General features: G+C 32.8%; 1 protein-coding gene and 1 long non-coding RNA gene across 4 annotated transcripts; both read right to left on the minus strand.

Annotated features, from left to right (window-relative positions):
* Positions 1-641: 641 nt before the first annotated feature.
* LOC139893540 (uncharacterized) lies at positions 642-2,503 on the minus strand. 2 transcript variants are annotated; one of them, XR_011774587.1, is made up of 5 exons: positions 2,247-2,503; positions 1,993-2,042; positions 1,799-1,878; positions 1,347-1,558; positions 642-745 (listed from the first exon to the last, which is right to left on the minus strand). It is a non-coding gene; the product is annotated as an uncharacterized lncRNA (long non-coding RNA). The 2 variants fall into 2 exon arrangements; XR_011774586.1 differs by lacking the exon at positions 642-745 and having other exon boundaries at positions 1,081-1,558.
* Positions 2,504-5,705: 3,202 nt separating this feature from the next.
* On the minus strand, positions 5,706-8,860 carry LOC139893541 (actin-like). 2 transcript variants are annotated; one of them, XM_071876712.1, is made up of 5 exons: positions 8,798-8,860; positions 8,238-8,312; positions 7,770-8,163; positions 6,973-7,586; positions 5,706-5,915 (listed from the first exon to the last, which is right to left on the minus strand). In XM_071876712.1, exons 2-5 carry the CDS (start codon positions 8,295-8,297, stop codon positions 5,850-5,852), a joined length of 1,134 nt encoding a protein of 377 aa, XP_071732813.1. In that variant the 5' UTR covers positions 8,298-8,312; positions 8,798-8,860; the 3' UTR covers positions 5,706-5,849. The 2 variants fall into 2 exon arrangements, with proteins under 2 accessions (XP_071732813.1, XP_071732812.1); XM_071876711.1 differs by having other exon boundaries at positions 8,723-8,848.
* Positions 8,861-20,065: the final 11,205 nt, after the last annotated feature.

The following is a 20,065-nucleotide window of genomic DNA, read 5'->3' on the forward strand; positions in this document are numbered from 1 at the left end:
TCCCCCAATAACAATAACCCCTTTAAAACACATATTTAAACACTAAAATGCCCAATGGTTTATCGGGGTCTAAAATATGGGAACGAAGAGGGATGGATAGCTTATTCTAAATATAGCTTGACAACATAAATAGGCTCTAGACCCTAATGGTTTTAGAGCCCGTGTGTTGCACGTTAGTTTTTAAAAAAAAAAAAAACATTATAAATAAGGTTTTGTAAGCAATTTATTCAATGAGTGATCAACTAAAGCTTTGAGCCTTTGAACGACATGGTTATCAAATACTCTATGATATTAAGTGGAGGCATCTACCATCAGTACCAACCCGTCCATTTAACCAATCAAGGCTAACTCAACCACAAATATTGTAGCTGAGTTGTTAAAATGTTATATAGAGCCACAATCGAACCACAAGAAATTGTCAAGAAATTTAAGGCCTTTAATCCATTCTTGAATTAGAAGAACAACAAATGCCAACATGGCTCACATGTTGTTTACCAACTCAGCTTGTGCAAATCATCACTACTTTGTTTTTGTGTCTAATCCTAATTAAACAAAAAAGAACTATGTTTATTTAAAGTCGATCATTAAGAGCGTAAACACAAATTGATTGACAACTTGTTGAAATTTAGATACCTAATTCAAATGGGTCAAAACAAACATCTTTATGAATGATATAATAAATTATTAATAAAGTAAGAACATCGGAAATCAAAAAGGAAATCAAGTCATGGTGGAGTGGTGGTACCTGAAAACCAAATATGTCAATCATCAGGAACTGCTTTTCAATAAGTTGAAAACAATTTATTGAGCTGATTTAAGCTTTCAATATATAGATACTTCCCAACATGTACATTATATCCCCTTTTTTTTTTTGTGTGCACGAATTGACTTTGTTAATGGTTGGGATAGATAATAACAAATTCATAAATAAACATTACATTCATAATAATGGCTGAGATGATAACGAAGCTCAAATCTTAAAATATCAACATAATCAACCAAAATAATCTCGTAGTAGGCATTCGAATCATTCATAAAACCAATCGATATACACATCACTTAAATTCATCAATGCCTTTTAACAAAAAAAAATTAGATTTTTTTCCCAACTAACCAACAACAAAATAAACACATGGTCATTAAGTAATTTTCTTGTAACAACTTAATGCTGGTTAACCAAGAAATAGGCCAAATGGGTCATATGGTCAATATGGGTAAAAAAGGTAAACAATAAAGAAAACGACGATGGCCACTCTTCATAAGTCTATGGTCATCAAAGATTTTTATGTGTATACAATAACAATGTGCGACTTTTTGTAACTTTAAAAAACTCAAATTTGTATTACTTGTAACTGCAAACGGAAGTGCAAACGCTTTTGGTGAAATGCTCCTCCCATTTATTCTGAATACAGCCATAAACCCATCAATTTTCCGTACACAATGTGCAGTGTATTAGAGATATTTCTTAATCATATGCAACACAATACAAAGACGTAGGGCCAACCTTCGCTTTTTCACAAGCTGCCTTTAACCGAGAAAATAGTTCACAACATCGAAACTGCAAAGTAAGTATCAAAAGCTCAGCAAAAAAATATTAAAGTATTGACACAAGTAAGTACAAATCGTGTCCCGACATCGTGTCCGATCAATCGATGAACACCGTTCATTGGTAGTCTCGCTGATTATTGGCATGATTTATTTTATCAGATACTGAGTTTGGCCAAATTCACACGAAAGATATCTACAAAAACACAAACGCAAACACAAAAACATCAAAGTAGCAATGTAGGAAACTCACACTCTAAATTGTGAACATTTGCTTCAAGTGACACTTAAGACATTCAACCTCACAGAATCAATACTGGGCACAGCAATAACCTACATGCATAAACAATAAATAGTGTCGTCAAATGACAAACTCTGACGAATCAATATATCAAGACGCAAAGCAAGTGGATTGAAAACATAATATCAAGCTAATTAAATACTCACCAAGAAGAACAACAGTTGGTGAAGAATGTAACTATTCAAAAGTTAAGCACCTGCATATAATCAGGTTCATAGCATAATCACACACTGATTACATTTTTCAAATTCATTATCAATCACAACCACTAAATAATGATTTTTAAGGATAATCTGGAATAGAAACACTACTAATTTAAAATCACAAGAAAACACAAATCGATTTCTCATCTATACGTTTGTCAACCAATAAATATTAAAACGCATGTTTAATTACATACCTGGTTACACAAAATAATAGATGGACTTATCAGATCGAACAGACTTGATGAACTGTACGTATGGCGATTTGTTTTTTGGTTTATCTCGGATCGAAGAGGCGTGATGAACTATACTTATGGCGATTTGTTTTTTGGTTTATCAATCGCCTCTGATTGATTCAGAATCACATATCCATGTGTTTTCATCACTGTAACCAATTGAGGTATTAGGGTTGCAGGAGAATGATCGTAGAGCAGACGAAGGAGAAGTTAGATTAGGGTCTTCTACAGAGTGCTTTGAGTGAAACGTCGATTTAAAGTGCCAGCGTGGATATTATCTATCTATAGTTAATATTAAAATCCTATAACGATGATGATGTCATTATTAGGCTAATTTTTTTGTTAAAAAATCAAAAAATAAAAGAAAAAAAAAATTAAGCGTGGATGCTATCATTAATCTAAATAATTTTGAGTTAAAATTAAATCTTATTAATTAATTATTATTATTAGTAAATTTTATTAATAATTATTTTATTTATTAAAATTAAATAATTTTGAATTATTTTAATTGATTATTTTGAATTGAGTACAAGAAGGTATAAAAACTAGGCAAAAGGAAAACAATTCTAGATTTATATTTTAATTTACACTTTTAAAATAAAATGATAACCAATATTATCTCTTATGATTGGATATGGATTGTTTAATATGCATTTTAGGTGTTTGATGAAATAATCAGCTGACGAGTCTTTTAGTCGGACTATGTGGTTCCACGGGTAATTAAACTAAATGACTTTATCATTTACGTTCACTTAATACCTAAAACATATTAGTAAACTGTTTCGTTTAAATAAACTCGTGGTTTCACGGATCATTTCACTAGTTTTTGGGTTATTAGTGTTAATTGTGATTAAGTTTGTGATTAACACGTAAGCACAAGGGATTAGGCAGAACTGTCAGAGTGACATGTAGGATTCTTCTCAGCGAGTTATATATGTTTATAGATAGATTATAGATATAGATAGAAGATAGATTATAGATTATACATATAGATTATAGATTCGTATATCTCTAATGGACTGACGGGCCTATATAATAAGCCCACATACATACCCTAATTTTGATGCCCAATTTTACGTTTTTTTTTTTTTTTTTTTTTTTTTTTTTTTTTTATGTAATTCCGTTCGTGAAGAATGGATGGAATTGAGAAATCTGTTCCCATGGTTCGTGGGCAACAACCAAATGAACAAAATAAGGAAGTTGATAAAGATTCATTAATCTTTCGTTTACCATATGAAATACTAGTATTCGAAATAATAAACAAAATAATCGATTTGAAAACGTTATGCATTTTGCAGTTGGTTTCCAAAAGTTTTTATTCCATGGTTAGTAAAGCCAACCCTGTTTCCTTATTTTGTGGCGGATCATATTTTTATTTTTCTGCATATTCATTATTGGAGAAGTTTACAAATGTCAAGTTTCTATGTATTCAACTTCCTAAAATCACGAGTATTAGTTTTAATTTTTTGTTCAAATGGAAGATTAATTTCAGTAACAGATTCGATTCGTTTGTAATTTTGTAACCAAATTCAGTTTTCGACTCTGTATTCGCATCCTATATTTCGTCATATATTTCGTCCAAGTTATCGTCGCTTGCGACTGATAGGTTGGCCTCCTTGGGTGAGTTGGCTGAAAATTTTCCATTGTTGGAATATGTTTGTCTCACAGAGTTTGGTAAAGATGGGAAGGTTTCTGTTAAAGATCGAGCAAATATTTCGCAACTGAAGAAAATAGTTTCAGATAAAACTGCAATTGAAGAGAAGCTTCATCTTTGTAATAAACCTCATACGATTAGTCGATATTATGTCCCGGAATTATCAGTTTCAGGTTATATTATGAAGGAAATACATATGATTTTAATAGAGAGAAATGATCTCCCTAAGGATAGTTCTAAGTCTTTTTTTGAAGATGATGATGATAAGGACAATTCATGTTTTGAACAAGATAAAGAGGAGGCTGCTTATTATAAGGCTATGATGGAGATTTATATGAATCATAAGCCAAAGTGAATGGTTTTTTAGTATGTCATCGTCTTCCTTTTAATCATAAGCACCCGATAGAGTTTTTTATGCATTTTTTTAGGACTGTTAAGTTGATATTATCATTGTTTAGAATCTTATTTTTAACTCGATTTTGTCATGTAATAGTATATCCATCCTCACAAACATCATTTAATTTAATCATTCATAATACAAGAGGACTTAATAAAAAAAAGGGCCCTTAATTGTATGTTTGTAAGAGAACTCAGTTAATACTGTTCTGTATATTTAGCTGCGCGTTACTGTCTTCTTATATCGGCAGTAGTTTCTGTAACGCAAGGATCTGTAAACAATTGAACAATATTTTGAATTTGGATCCTTGATTGCTTTATATCCCACAATATTGTTTATTGCCCGATGAATAATCAAATTTGATTAACGTTTCTTTCTCTGCCCTTTTAGATCTTTATTTTATGATATCAATGACAGGTTCTCGAGCACAAGCTAGGTTCCCGAATCCCGACTGCTACTATGCATTTGTGGTATTTATTCATATATGGAGTATCTCATCACATACAAGTATATTAAGGAAAGATGTTTTATTTGAGTTTCTGGTATCTATGGTTGTTGGATTGTATCTATTTCGTAGTTACCTATAGTATTATATGATATTATATTAGTTGTTTTTCAATCATTCCATCTTGAAATTTTAAGTAGTCTATATGCATTCTATGTTTGTATTACTTTATAGCTGCTAGTAGTTGTTTTCTGGAATGTTGAAGATTGAAACGTGTTATTATGCACAATTTTACAAATCTTCTAGGTTGTTATGGTCTCCTCACTCATTCAAGTGAACTGGGGCAAAATGGGCAGACCGCAGGGTCAAAACTGGTCATAATGATAGGTTGTCTTCGTTCATAGGTTATTTCCAATGTGAAGTTGATGGTGACCACTGGTGTCACCTGACCTTCCAAAAAAGTAAGTGCTTGTTGTGTGGCCGAAAAAGTTCAAAAAAGGTTATAAGATTTTGCATATATCCGTATATAAGCACTCGCATCTGCGAATAACCTAAACATAGAAAATCTTCTCGACCAAGTATTCAGAGGTGGTATCATTTTTCATGTGTGTGATTTGTATATATAATTTGAGATTCAACTTTAAATTATTTACACTATCCTCAAGCAATCAATCGCTCTACCATTGTGGTCATGTTTATTATGAATCACTAATGTTATTATCAGTCAATTTTTATAAAATGCAAACATTTATATTATTCTTTCTATGAAATATGAATGGTGATGAAAACAGAAAACAAAAGTTGTGCAAAACACTCAAAATAAGCAGTTTACGATCTTGCACAAAGAGTAAAGTTAGAATTTATGAACTCAACAAATCGTTCAGTAATCATATGCTTCAAATTCAAAACACGACAATTAATTATATAAAAATAGTGGAACGTACAATACATAAAATAGTATTGTTGCTTTCAACAAAGCATCAAAAATAATAAATTCAATCATAGATTGAAAATGAGAAGGCAAAAAATATGTGTTGCTAGCAGCATATGGCATTCCAGTTGCATAATTCAGAAGCACTTTCTATGCACAATTGATGGACCCGATTCATCATACTCTGCTTTTGCAATCCACATCTGCACAGAGATATAAATTTGTCAAAAACTGTCAATGGGGTTGAAAAGTGTGAATTTGCCTATTCAACCGCTAGACCAAACCAAGTGCGCCCTCATTTGGCACACGCTATTAACATTTACAACATAGTATATGTGCTCATTTGGCCTAATCAGCTAGCCAGATCAAAACAGCATGTCAATCAACCTAGATTGGTACTACTTCAGCCCAACTTAGTTTGAGTGCACCAAAAAGGAGGAGAGCTTGACCCATTTAGCCTAGAAAATCCATTTTGACCCATTTGGTTATAAACGGGTCGATTTAGTCTTTATTGTCACTATCTTACAAAATCTGATCATTTAGATATTTAATAGTAAAAGCATAGTTTTGATATCATGTTTAACATATTAACTACTGTCTCCGTCCCAATTTAATAGTTCATAAACAAAAGACACACGATTTAAGAAAAGTCATTATCACAAAGTATTTTTTTCACTATATAGTTTTACCGCTTACTTTTTACTTACTTTTTGTTTTGCATGAATAAAGTAAGGGTATGTCCTCATTTTTCCTATCTATATATGGAAGTGGACTACTAATTTGGGACAACCGAAAAAGGGAAACTGGACTATTAAAATTGGGACGGAAGAAGTATTAACTATATATACAATATGGAGAAGTTATGTGTGGGTGAATCAGGGGCGGATGTATATAGGCTTGAGTGGTAGCACGGGCTACCACTCAAATACGCGATGCAGTGGAAAATTTTTAGAGTTTTTAACTAGTGATACCACTGGATAGTGTAATTTTTTGTGTGTGACACCACTGGATAGTGTAATTTTTTTTAACTAACTAGTGACACCAGTGAATACGAAACCTAGATCCGCCACTGGGGTGAATCCAACGTAACCAGTTTTGACCCATACTAAAATATAAACCTTTTATAGCCCGGAACCATTTTTGATCCCTCATATAACCCACCCACTTTACCATCTATTCTAACCAGTAAGCACAAGCTCATAATGTTATACCGTTGTTACTCGAGTCAGCTTAGTTATACTAAAACGCATGAAAACAAACCTGTTGGAAGGTGCTGAGCGATGCGAGAATGGACCCACCGATCCAGACACTGTACTTCCTCTCTGGTGGTGCAACCACCTTAATCTTCATACTGCTCGGGGCCAAAGCAGTAATTTCCTTACTCATCCTATCAGCAATACCAGGAAACATAGTGGTCCCACCACTAAGCACTATATTTCCATACAGATCCTTCCTAATATCCACGTCACACTTCATGATAGAATTATAAGTAGTCTCATGAATACCAGCAGCTTCCATCCCAATCATCGATGGCTGGAACAGAACCTCTGGGCACCTGAACCGTTCAGCACCGATGGTTATAACCTGACCATCGGGCAGCTCGTAACTCTTCTCGACTGCTGAACTGGTTTTTGAGGTCTCAAGCTCTTGCTCGTAGTCAAGTGCGATGTAGGCTAGCTTTTCTTTCATGTCTCTCACGATTTCTCGCTCTGCTGATGTCGTGAAAGAGTAGCCACGTTCTGTGAGGATCTTCATCAGAGCGTCAGTCAGGTCACGTCCGGCTAAGTCGAGACGGAGGATAGCGTGTGGAAGAGCGTAACCCTCGTAAATAGGAACCGTATGACTCACACCATCCCCTGAATCCAAGACAATACCTATGCCAACCCATAAAATTAGAAATGTCAATTTCACTCCATATGCTCATTAATGTGTCGATTTGGGTTACGCACTTACGCTTTATCTCAAACGAGTCGTAAAGTACCAATATAATGTGCACTTAACTACTCAAAATCTTACTCTACATGCTATGCAGTAATGGAGAAGTATAAAACGCTTACCAGTAGTACGACCACTAGCATACAATGAAAGGACGGCTTGAATGGCAACATACATAGCAGGAGCATTAAATGTCTCAAACATAATTTGAGTCATCTTCTCACGATTAGCTTTCGGATTCAAAGGTGCTTCGGTGAGAAGAACAGGGTGTTCTTCTGGAGCAACACGCAGCTCATTGTAAAACGTATGATGCCAAATCTTCTCCATATCATCCCAATTACTAACAATACCATGTTCAATCGGGTATTTCAGGGTCAAAATACCTCTCTTGGATTGAGCCTCGTCCCCAACGTACGCATCCTTTTGGCCCATTCCAACCATCACACCAGTATGACGTGGACGACCAACGATACTTGGGAACACAGCCCTCGGTGCATCGTCTCCCGCAAATCCAGCCTGTAAATTACCTTTATTATTATTTAATTATTATTTAAATAAACAGGCAATAGAATGGAAATGGTGATCAGTACCTTAACCATTCCAGTTCCATTGTCGCAGACAAGGGGCTGAATATCCTCACCGTCTGCCATCTTATCTTATGCTACCTAAATAAAACAAAATATACAAGCAATTTTTATTACAGATATCAACACACAATTGGATCTAAACAATCAAAAATTATTGATTAAACCAAATCAATCACCCGAAAACATAAGCTATAATGATAACCTAAACACGAGCTCTGCTATAAGCCTATAACGCCCCTAAAAATCTAGACCTAAAGGCTAAAACTATCCCTACTTTCTCATTAAATTCAACGATCAAAGCTTTTTTTTTTTTTTTTTTTCATTCGAGTCATAACTGAAACCGACAATACGCCATTGATGGTTATAGATCATCAACGGATTTCTTTGGAAATGCAGTTAAATTATACATTAAAAAGATTGATTGTAAGTACATACATACATGCATGTACAAGTATACGATTGAAGGAATTTTAGATTGAGAAATGTACCTAGAATCAAATAAAGAGAATGTATAATGAAATGTAGAAACAGAATTGATTTTGAATTAATGAAGTGATGAAAACCTAAAAAATGGGATTGTACGGTGGACGAGATTAAATTGCGGAGAAATTTAGTAGTGAATGGTGTTTATTATTATTTATTCCCAAATTAAAGGGAGGTGGAGGGATCATATATTATGCCATGGAGATTGGATGTAGTCATGTAGATCGTTCATTATCAATGACTTATGATATAAAAAAAAAAAAATAATAATAATAATAATAATAATAAAATTAGCTAATATCAAATAACTTTATACTTTATTATTTTTTTTTTCAATATATATTAAAAAAAAATATCAGATTGCGTCACATACTTTTAAGAAGTGTCTAAATGTAGGCTATTGGTAAGTAATTACTTGCGTGTGCGGTCCCTGAGGCTAATGAACGTTAACAAGAAGTGTTCAGGGACTGCACACGCGGGTAGTCAGTTACCGATAGCCTACATTAGAACACTTTTAGAAAGTATGTGACCTACAATGATATTTTTCAGAGTATATATATATATATATATATATATATATATATATATATATATATATATATGGTAGTCTTATGCCACTAAAAAATGTAATGATGCCAAGTTGCGAATTATACTTCATTTTCATTTTGAAGAAAGAAGAATAGTACTTTTTTATAAAAAGAATTTTCTAGTCATATCTCTAACGTCTATCATTAAAAAATTTATTTATGAATAGTTGGTTGTATAGAAAAGTTGGTTAAAATTAGTAAGTTGGTTATTAAGAGGTTGATATGATAGTTATAGTTAAGTTATTACTAGTAATTACAAACCATTCAAACATCAAAAATAACCTTTAAGGCTATCTTTAAAAAAATTCTTAAATATAAATAATACTACATAAAAAAATTAAACCATACTTCATATCTTATGTGCTTCGGTAAAGTTACAATTTCAATCAATTTTGTGTAAATATACATATTTTTCTGACTTGTTGGAGGCGTCACCACAATAAGTTAGATCATTTTCGACCATCACATACTTACTCATATTAAAGTTATGTAATACAATATGCTTGAGAAGTACGAAGTACATCAAGAAATTGGAAAGACGTGAGTAGCAATGTTAGGGGCTATGATCATTGACAAGCACTAAACTAATTTTGATGAGTTATTCAACATCCTCAATTTGTCATATGTTTGTAGTGTATACCCTTAACTATTCAGCTTACAAGTTTATTATGAATGAAGGAGCTCGAGTTTCTTAGGATGATCATTTCTCTCTATTAAAATCATATTTATTTCCTTCATAATATATATATATATATATATATATATATATATATATATATATATATTTTATTATTATTTTTTTGAACAGCGAATGGGATCACCCGAGGGGGACTTTAACCACCCGTTGCGATCATCTCCCGTTTCGACTATGCCGATGCAGCGATAAACCCCGCCCCCATCGCTGCTTGGGAGGAAACCTTGAAACCGATCCAAGGGTACGGCCAAATAAAAACCCACTCCCCTTTACCCCCAAACGATATGGAAAATGTGTCATAGGTGAATACTTTATGGCAGTGATGAAATAGTGTTTTTATTAAAAAGACGAAGCTTCTCTTCAATTTCAGTTTTAACTGAAACTATTTTCTTCAGTTGCGAAATATTTGCTCGACCTTTAACAGAACCCTGCCATCTTTACCAAACTCTCTGATGCATAAATTTTCCAACAATGGAAAATTTTCAGCCAACTCACCCAAAGAGACCAACTTATCAGTCGCAAGTGACGATAACTCGGACGAAACCGAATATTTATAGGACATGAACACCGAATCGTAAACTGAATTTGGTGACAAAATTACAAACTAATCGAATCTGTTACGGAATTTAATCTTCTATTTGAACAAACAACCATATCTAATACTCGTGATTAATGATTTAGAAAGTCGGATACATGGAGACTTGACATTTGTAAACTTCTCTAATAATGTATATTCAGAAAAATAAAAATATGAATATATGATCCCGCCACAAAATAAGGAAACAGGATTGGCTATACTAACCATGTAATAAAATTTTTTGGAAACCAACTGCAAAATGCATAACGTTTTCAAATCGTTATTTTGTTTATTATTTCATATGGTAAACGAAAGATTAATGGATCTTTCTCAACTTCCTTCTTTTGTTCATCTGCTTGTTGCACACGAACCATGGGAACAGATTTCTCAATTTCCTTCATTCTTCACGAATGGAATTACATAAAAAAGAAAAAACGTAAAATTGGCCATTAAAATTAAGGTGGCAATCAGACCAGCCATGTTGTACGGATCGGAGTGTTGGCCAATGATGAAGGCCCAAGAGAGGAGAATGGAGGTGGCAGAAATGAGAATGCTTAGATGGACGTGTGGCAAAACCATGCTAGATATGATACCAAATGGAGTTTTTAGGGAGAAATTGGAAGTTGGGAACATCATCAACAAACTTAGGGAAGGACGACTTAGATGGTTTGGGCATGTTAGGAGGCGCCCACTTTTAGCCCCGGTTAGGAGAGTCGAGACCCTCGCCGTTGGCGGCGTAAGGAGAAGGGGTAGACCTAGACGTAGGATGGAGGATAGATTGAAGCTGGACATGAAAGAGCTTCTACTGACGGAGGACATGACTTCTGATAGGAGCCTGTGGAGGAGTAGAATTGGAATAATTGGGTAAGTTTTTTTTTTTTTTTTTTTTCAATTTTTTTTTCAATGTGTATTATACATTTATTATACAACTACATATATAACTATAACTAGTTATTCTATAGCTACACTATATATAACCCTCCACATAGTATATATGCACCTATATCTATTTATATGTATTTAGACTATATATATGTACCGCTGCATATATTGGTTACCTATATATGTACCTATGTATCTATGTAACATGTATTGGTGTATGTATGTTTGTCTGTCTTGTTTCTGTACCTAAGTATATAATCTACGAATGTATCTATATGTATATATGTTTAAGCATGAGTTTTTTTTTATCCATGCTCATGTGTGGTGCGTGTGTATATATATATATTTATGTATTTATTTTGTTTGTCTGTATGTTTACTTGATTTTAAATGGTTTTGTGCTCTGTATGATCCATGCTATTTGCCCTACTGTTGAGCATTACTGCTTTATGTGTTCTCTTTTTTGGTTACTGTGTATGGTTGCTTCTTGCTAGGAGCACATAACTCTTACAGGTACGTATCTTTTGCCCTATCTTTTCGTTTTTATGAGCACTTCTGGCCGGAGGTCCGTTTGGAATCAATCTCTTTTGCTTTAGAGTAGAGGGAGGGACAACCTTATCTAGGCGCGGGTTCTATACCCGCGGCTGGAGTAGTGACTTCCTTCTAGTCTAGGGTATGAGGAATGATTGTCTACACCCACCTCTCCCATACCCCACTTTTGTGGGATTGGGTATTGTTGTTGTTGTTGTATGTATGTGGGCCTATTCGTATAGGCCCGTCATTCCGTTAAGCATATATGGAGCAGCAAAACGGCATCGAAAGTTGGGCCTGTAGATGTTGCTTATATAGGCCACATCCGGGGTCAGGGGCGAATTTAGAAGGGGGGCAGGGGGGGCGCCCGCCCCCAGTTGATTTCGAAATTTTAGTGTAAAAATTTGGATTTTTTTCATTTTGCCCCAAACCCAAAAGCCATTTGCCCCAAAACCTACATATTTTGCCTCAAAACCTTCAAATTTTGCCCACAATTCTCTAAATTTTGCCCAAAAACCTTCAAATTTTGCCCACAAACCTTCAAATTTTATCCAAAAACCTCAAAATTTTGCCTAAAAACTTCCAATTTTTTTCCCAAAAACTCCGTATTTTGCCCAAAAAATTGCTACGGTTTTAAAAAAAAAATTTCGCCCCCTGTGAAGAAAAATCCTACTTCCGCCACTGTCCGGGGTCCTCTTTTTTGTCAACGTTATTCGTCTAAAACGTCCGTTCTCGTTAGTGACAAAAATATCCTCGCGTGTGTAGCATATTAGGGGTTTAACGGTTTTATTATCGGTCATTAGTGACTCTTTACAAGTTTTGTTAGACCATAAGAACTCACCAAGTCAAAGTATAAACTTCTAGACTAGATTATCAATTTGAACAAATGATACAGGCTACCTTAAGTAATTTTATCTGCTATACTAATTATCGATATACATGGTCTGTAAATCGATTTCAAAACCAAAAATCAAATTCAAACTTGATTTTATGATTATTTTGGTTGAATTGTGGTTTTTTTCCGCTTTAGGTTTCTATTGATACCGTACTAAATTTAATTTAGTTTTCGGTTTGGATTTTGAATTCCATTTATCCAATTTGATTTTACTCCCAATATTTTCAAAGCCGACCACGCTAAATAAATAAACTGAGAAAAAAAAATAAACGTATAAACACTCATAGAATGGACAATGAGAGTAAACCATCTTAAAAAAACAAATAAAACTACTCTATGGAGTTTTCCACTGTGTTAGCATTTTTTGGTGAAAAAATTGGAATTAAATTATAAAAGATCTGGAAAATGTTAAGATGTTAAAATATTGATTCGTGTCTGACTGCCTAATTGATAGATCTCACGATCTAGTTGACACAACTATTGAAACTAATCTCAATCCAGGGGCGGAACTTGAGGTTTTTGATGGGCGGAAGCAACGAACATGGTGTAGTAATTTACAAAAGCAACAGAGCCTTTGAAAACACGCAAAAAAAGGTACTTCTAAAGATGATGACATTTCATACGGGTTTGTTAATATTATGTGCTTTTCTTAACTTATTTCCAATTACTAGAAACCAGAGTACCAGACTCCCATCTTCATATTAGGACTACATTTGCCTACCCTCTAAAAAGGTTTACGTTTGATGGTTCTTGAGATTCCTTGAATAAACCTTGTAGGTTAAGATCTTTTATTTGTGTTATGACCAAAATAATCCTTTTCTATCTATTAGCTGTCAAATTTAAAGGGGGCCAATAAGCACTAACTGTCTTTTGCCCTTTAAAATTTTACATAAATTACAATATTAATCCAAAAATTTGGAAGGGCCACTGCCCTCTTTGGTCTTAATGTAGTTCCGTCCTTGTCTCAATCACAAACCATTACATTGCACCAAATATAATTTGTTAAACGATAACCTGTGAAAATACGATTGAAACTACCCCAAGCCCTGACCATGTCTGAAACGGCACAAAAATGTATTTTAGCCAAAGAACAATTACAACCAACCAGGAATAGCCACCGCGAACATCTAACCAAACGCCAAAGCGTCTTTTCCACCGTATTAGTTGATTGTACAAGTGGTTGTTTTCTCTTAAGTTCAAAGGTTTTCTCTGTTCGGGTTACTCGGGGGCGAGTAATCCGATCATACACTCTATTGTACGCATCCCCTAAAAATAACTCTTATTGTATGTGTGGTAGTGTACGTAAAAAAACGTCATTATTTATTTATTGAACAAATAACAATACTCCGTACAATAAATAATTTATTCAAGAAGTTGTGATATGGTCCGGCAGTTGGTGGCCTGCCTCCTTTAGGAGAGGTCAGAAGTTCGACCCCCGTTGGCTACATATTAAAAACACAATTTCATCTCTGCCATGAAGTATTCACCCATGGCACATTTCCCATATCGTTTTGGGGGGGGGGGGGGGTAAAGGGGAGGGGAGTTTTACTTGGCCGTGCCCTTGGATCGGTTTCAAGGTTTCCTCCTGGGCAGCGATGGGGGCGGGGTTATTATCGCCGCATCAGCATAGTCAAAACGGAAGATGATTGCAACGGGTGGTCTAGTCCCCCTCGGGTGATCCCAATCGTTGTCTAAAAAAAAAATAAAAAATTATTCAACCTTATACATTACCAAAAATACAATGTCAAAAGAACAACATAAAAGTGAACGAGATATTTTATTTTTAATGGGCATTTTACGGAAAGATTATGATCTAAGGTATATTTTGACTTCAAGTTGTGTACTAATCTGTTTAGATTTAATTTCGTGAAAAAGTCAACAAAAGTACTCCGTACTCTATTCATCACTAATCAATTATTCAGATCATTTTTTTTTTTCGAAAAAGAGAAACTATTATAACAATTGCTTTATAGAATCTACAACGTATGTTCAATTGTCATCCAGCTGATTTTTTATATAATGTTATTATCTTCAATAAATTTCTTCTAGATTTGTCGATGGACCCTTAAAAAATTTCTTATTTTTAAAGTAATTAATCGATAATCATATTTATTTATTTATTTAGAAATGATGGAGCAATAAAAAGTAGATATATTAAGTGTTTTACATAGTATTGGTTTTTTTTTTTTTTTTTTTTTTTTTAAAGACAAGTTTTTGGTATCGAATACTTTTATTTGTCAGACACACACGCGCTTTCGGAAAGAAAACCCGAACCGCATCACATGGATCCGAACATTATACCATCCCGAGAGGCAGGGGCGATTGTACATGTAAGTGGGTATGACCCCACTACTTTGGAAACAATTATACACTGTAGTCTTCAAATTGTATAGGACATTACTAAATTTAACTATAGGACCTCATATAATGTTAAAACTTATAGGTATTTTCAAGATAAACAACCACTAAATTACCCTTTAAATATAATTAACTTTGGAATTTTTTTTGGACCTCATTGGATTATCATCCTAAATTCGTCACTTCCGAGGGGTAGGCGGTCGGACCTGAGTCCTGAATACGGGTCAGTAAAATCTTCCCCGGGGCAATTCGGCTTTCAGGAAATAAATCTCACAAATATTTTTAAGGGGAGAGACTCGAACTTGAGACCTCCCCACCCCCATTCTAATACACAAGTGCAAAGGGGTGAACCACTTGACCACAAGAGTGAGTTCTACGAAGTATTGGTCAGCCTGGGGACTAGCTATTACACACGACCAGTGGCGAAAGTGTTAAGGGGCAGGGGGGGCGGCCGCCACCAGTGAATTTTTTTTTCAGTGTAAAAATTTTGGATTTTTCGATTTTGACCCCGGTGGTTTTTTTTTGCCCCCAAACCTACATATTTTGCCCCAAAACCTTCAAATTTTGCCCAAAATTCTCCAACTTTTGCCCCAAATTCTCCAACTTTTGCCCCAAAATTTCCAAATTTTGCCCCAAAATCTCCAACTTTTGTCCCAAAATCTTCCATTTTTGTCCAAAAAAATTGCTACGGTTTAAAATTTTTTTTTGCCCCCGATAAAAAAAATGCTAGTTTCGCCACTGCACACAACTAAAACTCAACATATATTGGTTATGATAATGATAATAGTTTATTTGTTTCAAACCAAAAATTATATTGGTTATGATAGTAACGATGATGAACGATGGTTTTTTACAGTTGCTTTGCTGTGAATCTTTCACTTCAACGGAGTAGAAAAAAAAGGTTATAAGCTTGAGAAGTGAAAAGTAAAAAATAAAAAATTTATGGGAGAAATTGAAAAAAAGTAAAACTGAGAGTGCGAAATGAAAATAATAATTAGAAAGGAGATGTTGTAAAAATCAATAACTTAAAGGTGTAAATAAAAATAGTGAAAATAGGGTTGAAGGATGACGTCGGAGGCGATGAGAAACGGTAGAAGGATTTATTGATAAGATAAAAAGATTAAAACTTGTGTGTGATGAAATTGTTTGGGGATGAGGTGAAAAGAGGGTGAATTTGGGATGATGTAATGAATATATGTACAAACATGCTTCCTTTTTGTGTGCTGAAGCCATTGCTTCCGGATAGATTAATGAATTTGTTTTTTTATGTTTGATTTGAATCGGAGGTGATAGATTAATGAATTTAACTTGTGTGTTTTGAATAAATAGAACCAAGAAGTTGCAGAAAATTGAATGGGAAAGGGGAAAAAAAGTTAATTAAGACGGAATATGTGAACTGACAAATGTACCCTTACATGTTTGGCACATGACTGATTTTAAGAACTTATCTAACAGACATTAGTAAAATGGACCCCGGAAAACAATTCTCAAAGTGAAAAAAAAAATTGAATCGAGTTATTTTCTAACATACCGAAAGAATCCCCGCATGTAATTTTGTCTCAAAATTATGTAGTGTAAGTATCACCTCACATTTACTCGTACTATTTTAGATACTTAAATAGATTTTGAATCATCAATCATATCCAAAACCTAAATAATATAAACATTTATTAACTGATATATTCATGGCTAAGCATAAAAAATGTACAAACTGAATAAGCAAATGTGGACCACATATGATCATTCATCATATAGTGATGAATGATAATTTATCTTTCATCGTCGTTTGATGAATGGGTAATTTATCATTCATCAGTATATGATGAATGATCATTTGTAATCCACATTTGTTTATTCAGTTTGTACCTCAAAATTTGCTTAGCCATAGATCCTTCCAATGTGTGTGTGTGTGTGTGTGTATATATATATATATATATATATATATATATATATATATATATATATATATATATATATATATATATATATATATATATAGTGGTAGGATCAAGAGGGAAGTAACCAATCGGGAGGAAGTAAGGGGAAGCAAATACTTTTTTTTTCGTTTTTTGAAAAAACTTTGTTCACGAACATTATAGATGGGATGAAAATATGAACATTTAATAAAGACACTTTGTGATAAATATTTTTATTTTGGCAGTAAACCGCTCAAAGAAGTAATATATAACAATTATCATGTTTTTCGAGTGTATGTTGAGGTTTTAACTATTAGGGTTTAGATATTAGGGTTCATAGGGTTTAGATATTAGAGTTTAGAAATTTAGGGTTTAGATTTAGGATTTAGAGTTAGGATTTAGATTGAGTTTTTAACACGAACGGTTTAGAGTTTAGGGTTTAGGGTTTAGGGTTTGTTGTTTTGGGTTTATGGAATAAACCCAAAACACCAAACCCTAAACCCTAAACTCTAAATCGGGCTAAATTTTACTTCACAAAACATGAAGAACAAAAACGTTCATATTCTTCACGAACAATATTATCTTGAATGTTATTTTTGTCGATCGTTTTTCCGCCCAAATAATAACATTCATCACGAAGTGTCTTTCCTAAATGTTCATATTTTCGTGTGATCTTGATGCCCGAAAAAAATTTCAAAAAAACGAAAAAATAAAAATAAATTTTGCTTCCCACCGCTTCCCCTTGATTGGTTACTTCCCCATTGATCCTGTCCCTATATATATATATATATATATATATATATATATATATATATATATATATATATATATATATATATATATATATATATATATTAAATCACTTAATTAACTTGTCACGACACATTGATGATGCTGCTTCTCAAAGAATGCTTGCCTTTCAAGATCCAACCAATTTGCCTCTACTATTGGAATTATGTAACTATAATATTTGAATATGCATGTGTATCCAAGTGGTTATTCTACATTTGACCTTACTTTACTTATATTCCGGGGTTTCGAGGTATGACTATATATGATGCCATGATGTTGATGTACTCAATTTAGAGGTATTGCAAAACCAAATCAACAAGTAGGTGAATGAAAATGGAAGCAAAATAAAAGGAGTTGCATAAAAGCTACCTTACGTTGTTCCCATCAAGTATGCTTCACATGCAAGTTCATGTGATTTTGAAATGTAATTCAAATAAGTAAAAAGTTAGTTATATCATTGGACATTGAGAAAATACTATAGCATATTTTATGACGTTACTAATATATTTCTTTATAATATATTTCTTTATCTTTATAATATACACAATTATTCATCTTACATCTCTCATACCCTACTTATAAGATTGTGTTGTTTTGTTGTTGTACTCATTTATTCATTTATTTTAATGAACCATCACAAAATGTCTTATTGATTCAAGTTCGAATATACTCACAAGAGTGTAAAGGCCCGTCCTAATTCATAAGGACGAATACAATAACATATGGTTCCATTGCGAGGTATTTGACCTCTATATGATAAGTTTTACAAACATTGCATTCGTTTTTAAAAGACAAATTTCATTACAACGATAGTTGACAAATATGCATACCAATTCATAATATATACATACTATAAATGACTTAATCTGTCATTTACTTAATAATAATCTTTTTGAACTCGATCGACTAATGCAACGTCTTTTGAAATATGTCATGAATGACTCCAAGTAATATCTTTAAAATGAGCAAATGCACAGCGGAAGATTTCTTTAATACCTGAAATAAACATGCTTAAAAGTGTCAACCAAAAGGTTGGTGAGTTCATTAGTTTATCATAATCAATCATTTCCATAATTTTAATAGACCACAAGATTTTCATATTTATAAACATAATTTCCATAGCAGAATCCTCTCGTCTGCATAAAGGTAAAATCATTCATATGGTGAACACCTGATAACCGAACTTAACAAGATGCATATAGAATATCCCAAAAAAAAAATATACAGGCCCCATACCATTTTCCAGTATGAGGGTTGTATAAGCATACAGGCCACATTAAATTTTCTAGAATGCAGGTTGTATACTAAAATTCGAAGTACTAAAGCATATCATTTTTCAGCATACCATTTTCCAGTATGGGGGAGTTAGTGCCCGTAGATCTACCTTTTGTAGTGTCCCGGAAATTTTTGACCAAATTTAAACTTAAATCTTTATATGTTTCCAACACGATAAGCAAAGTCTGTAATGTTGAGTCTCGAAAGTTTTGAAATCTATATTCATGTAATCAATTACCCTTTGATTATTCCCGACGATTCACGAACAATTGGCTACAAATAAATATATAGATACATGAATAAGTGTGTATATATATACAAGTATATATATATATATATATATATATATATATATATATATATATATATAATAAACATAAACAAAAGTATATATATAATTTGAAATAATAAATACAATTTAATCAATTGGAATTAAAAATATAAAATAATAAATAAAGTAGATAAGTTACTATCATATATATAATTCTAAATATAATTAAAGTATTGTATTATGTAATTATTTAATAAAGGTTATTATATTTAGTTTTTATTTAAATATTACATAAGTAAAAGTATTTATGTATATATATATATATATATATATATATATATATATATATATATATTAAAACAAGATAAAATATAGTTGTCATAATAATAGCTATTAGAATAAATATCAGTATTAATAATATTATGATATAAATATGAAAGTTGATATATATATAAAGTGTTATATTATTACTAATATTATTATTATCATTAATAATATTAATATAATTAATATTATTATTAGTATTAAGAATAATATTATTATTACATTTTTTTATATAATATTACTTTAA

Source organism: Rutidosis leptorrhynchoides, chromosome 2 (genome assembly GCF_046630445.1).
Source record: "Rutidosis leptorrhynchoides isolate AG116_Rl617_1_P2 chromosome 2, CSIRO_AGI_Rlap_v1, whole genome shotgun sequence".
Lineage (NCBI taxonomy): Eukaryota > Viridiplantae > Streptophyta > Magnoliopsida > Asterales > Asteraceae > Rutidosis > Rutidosis leptorrhynchoides.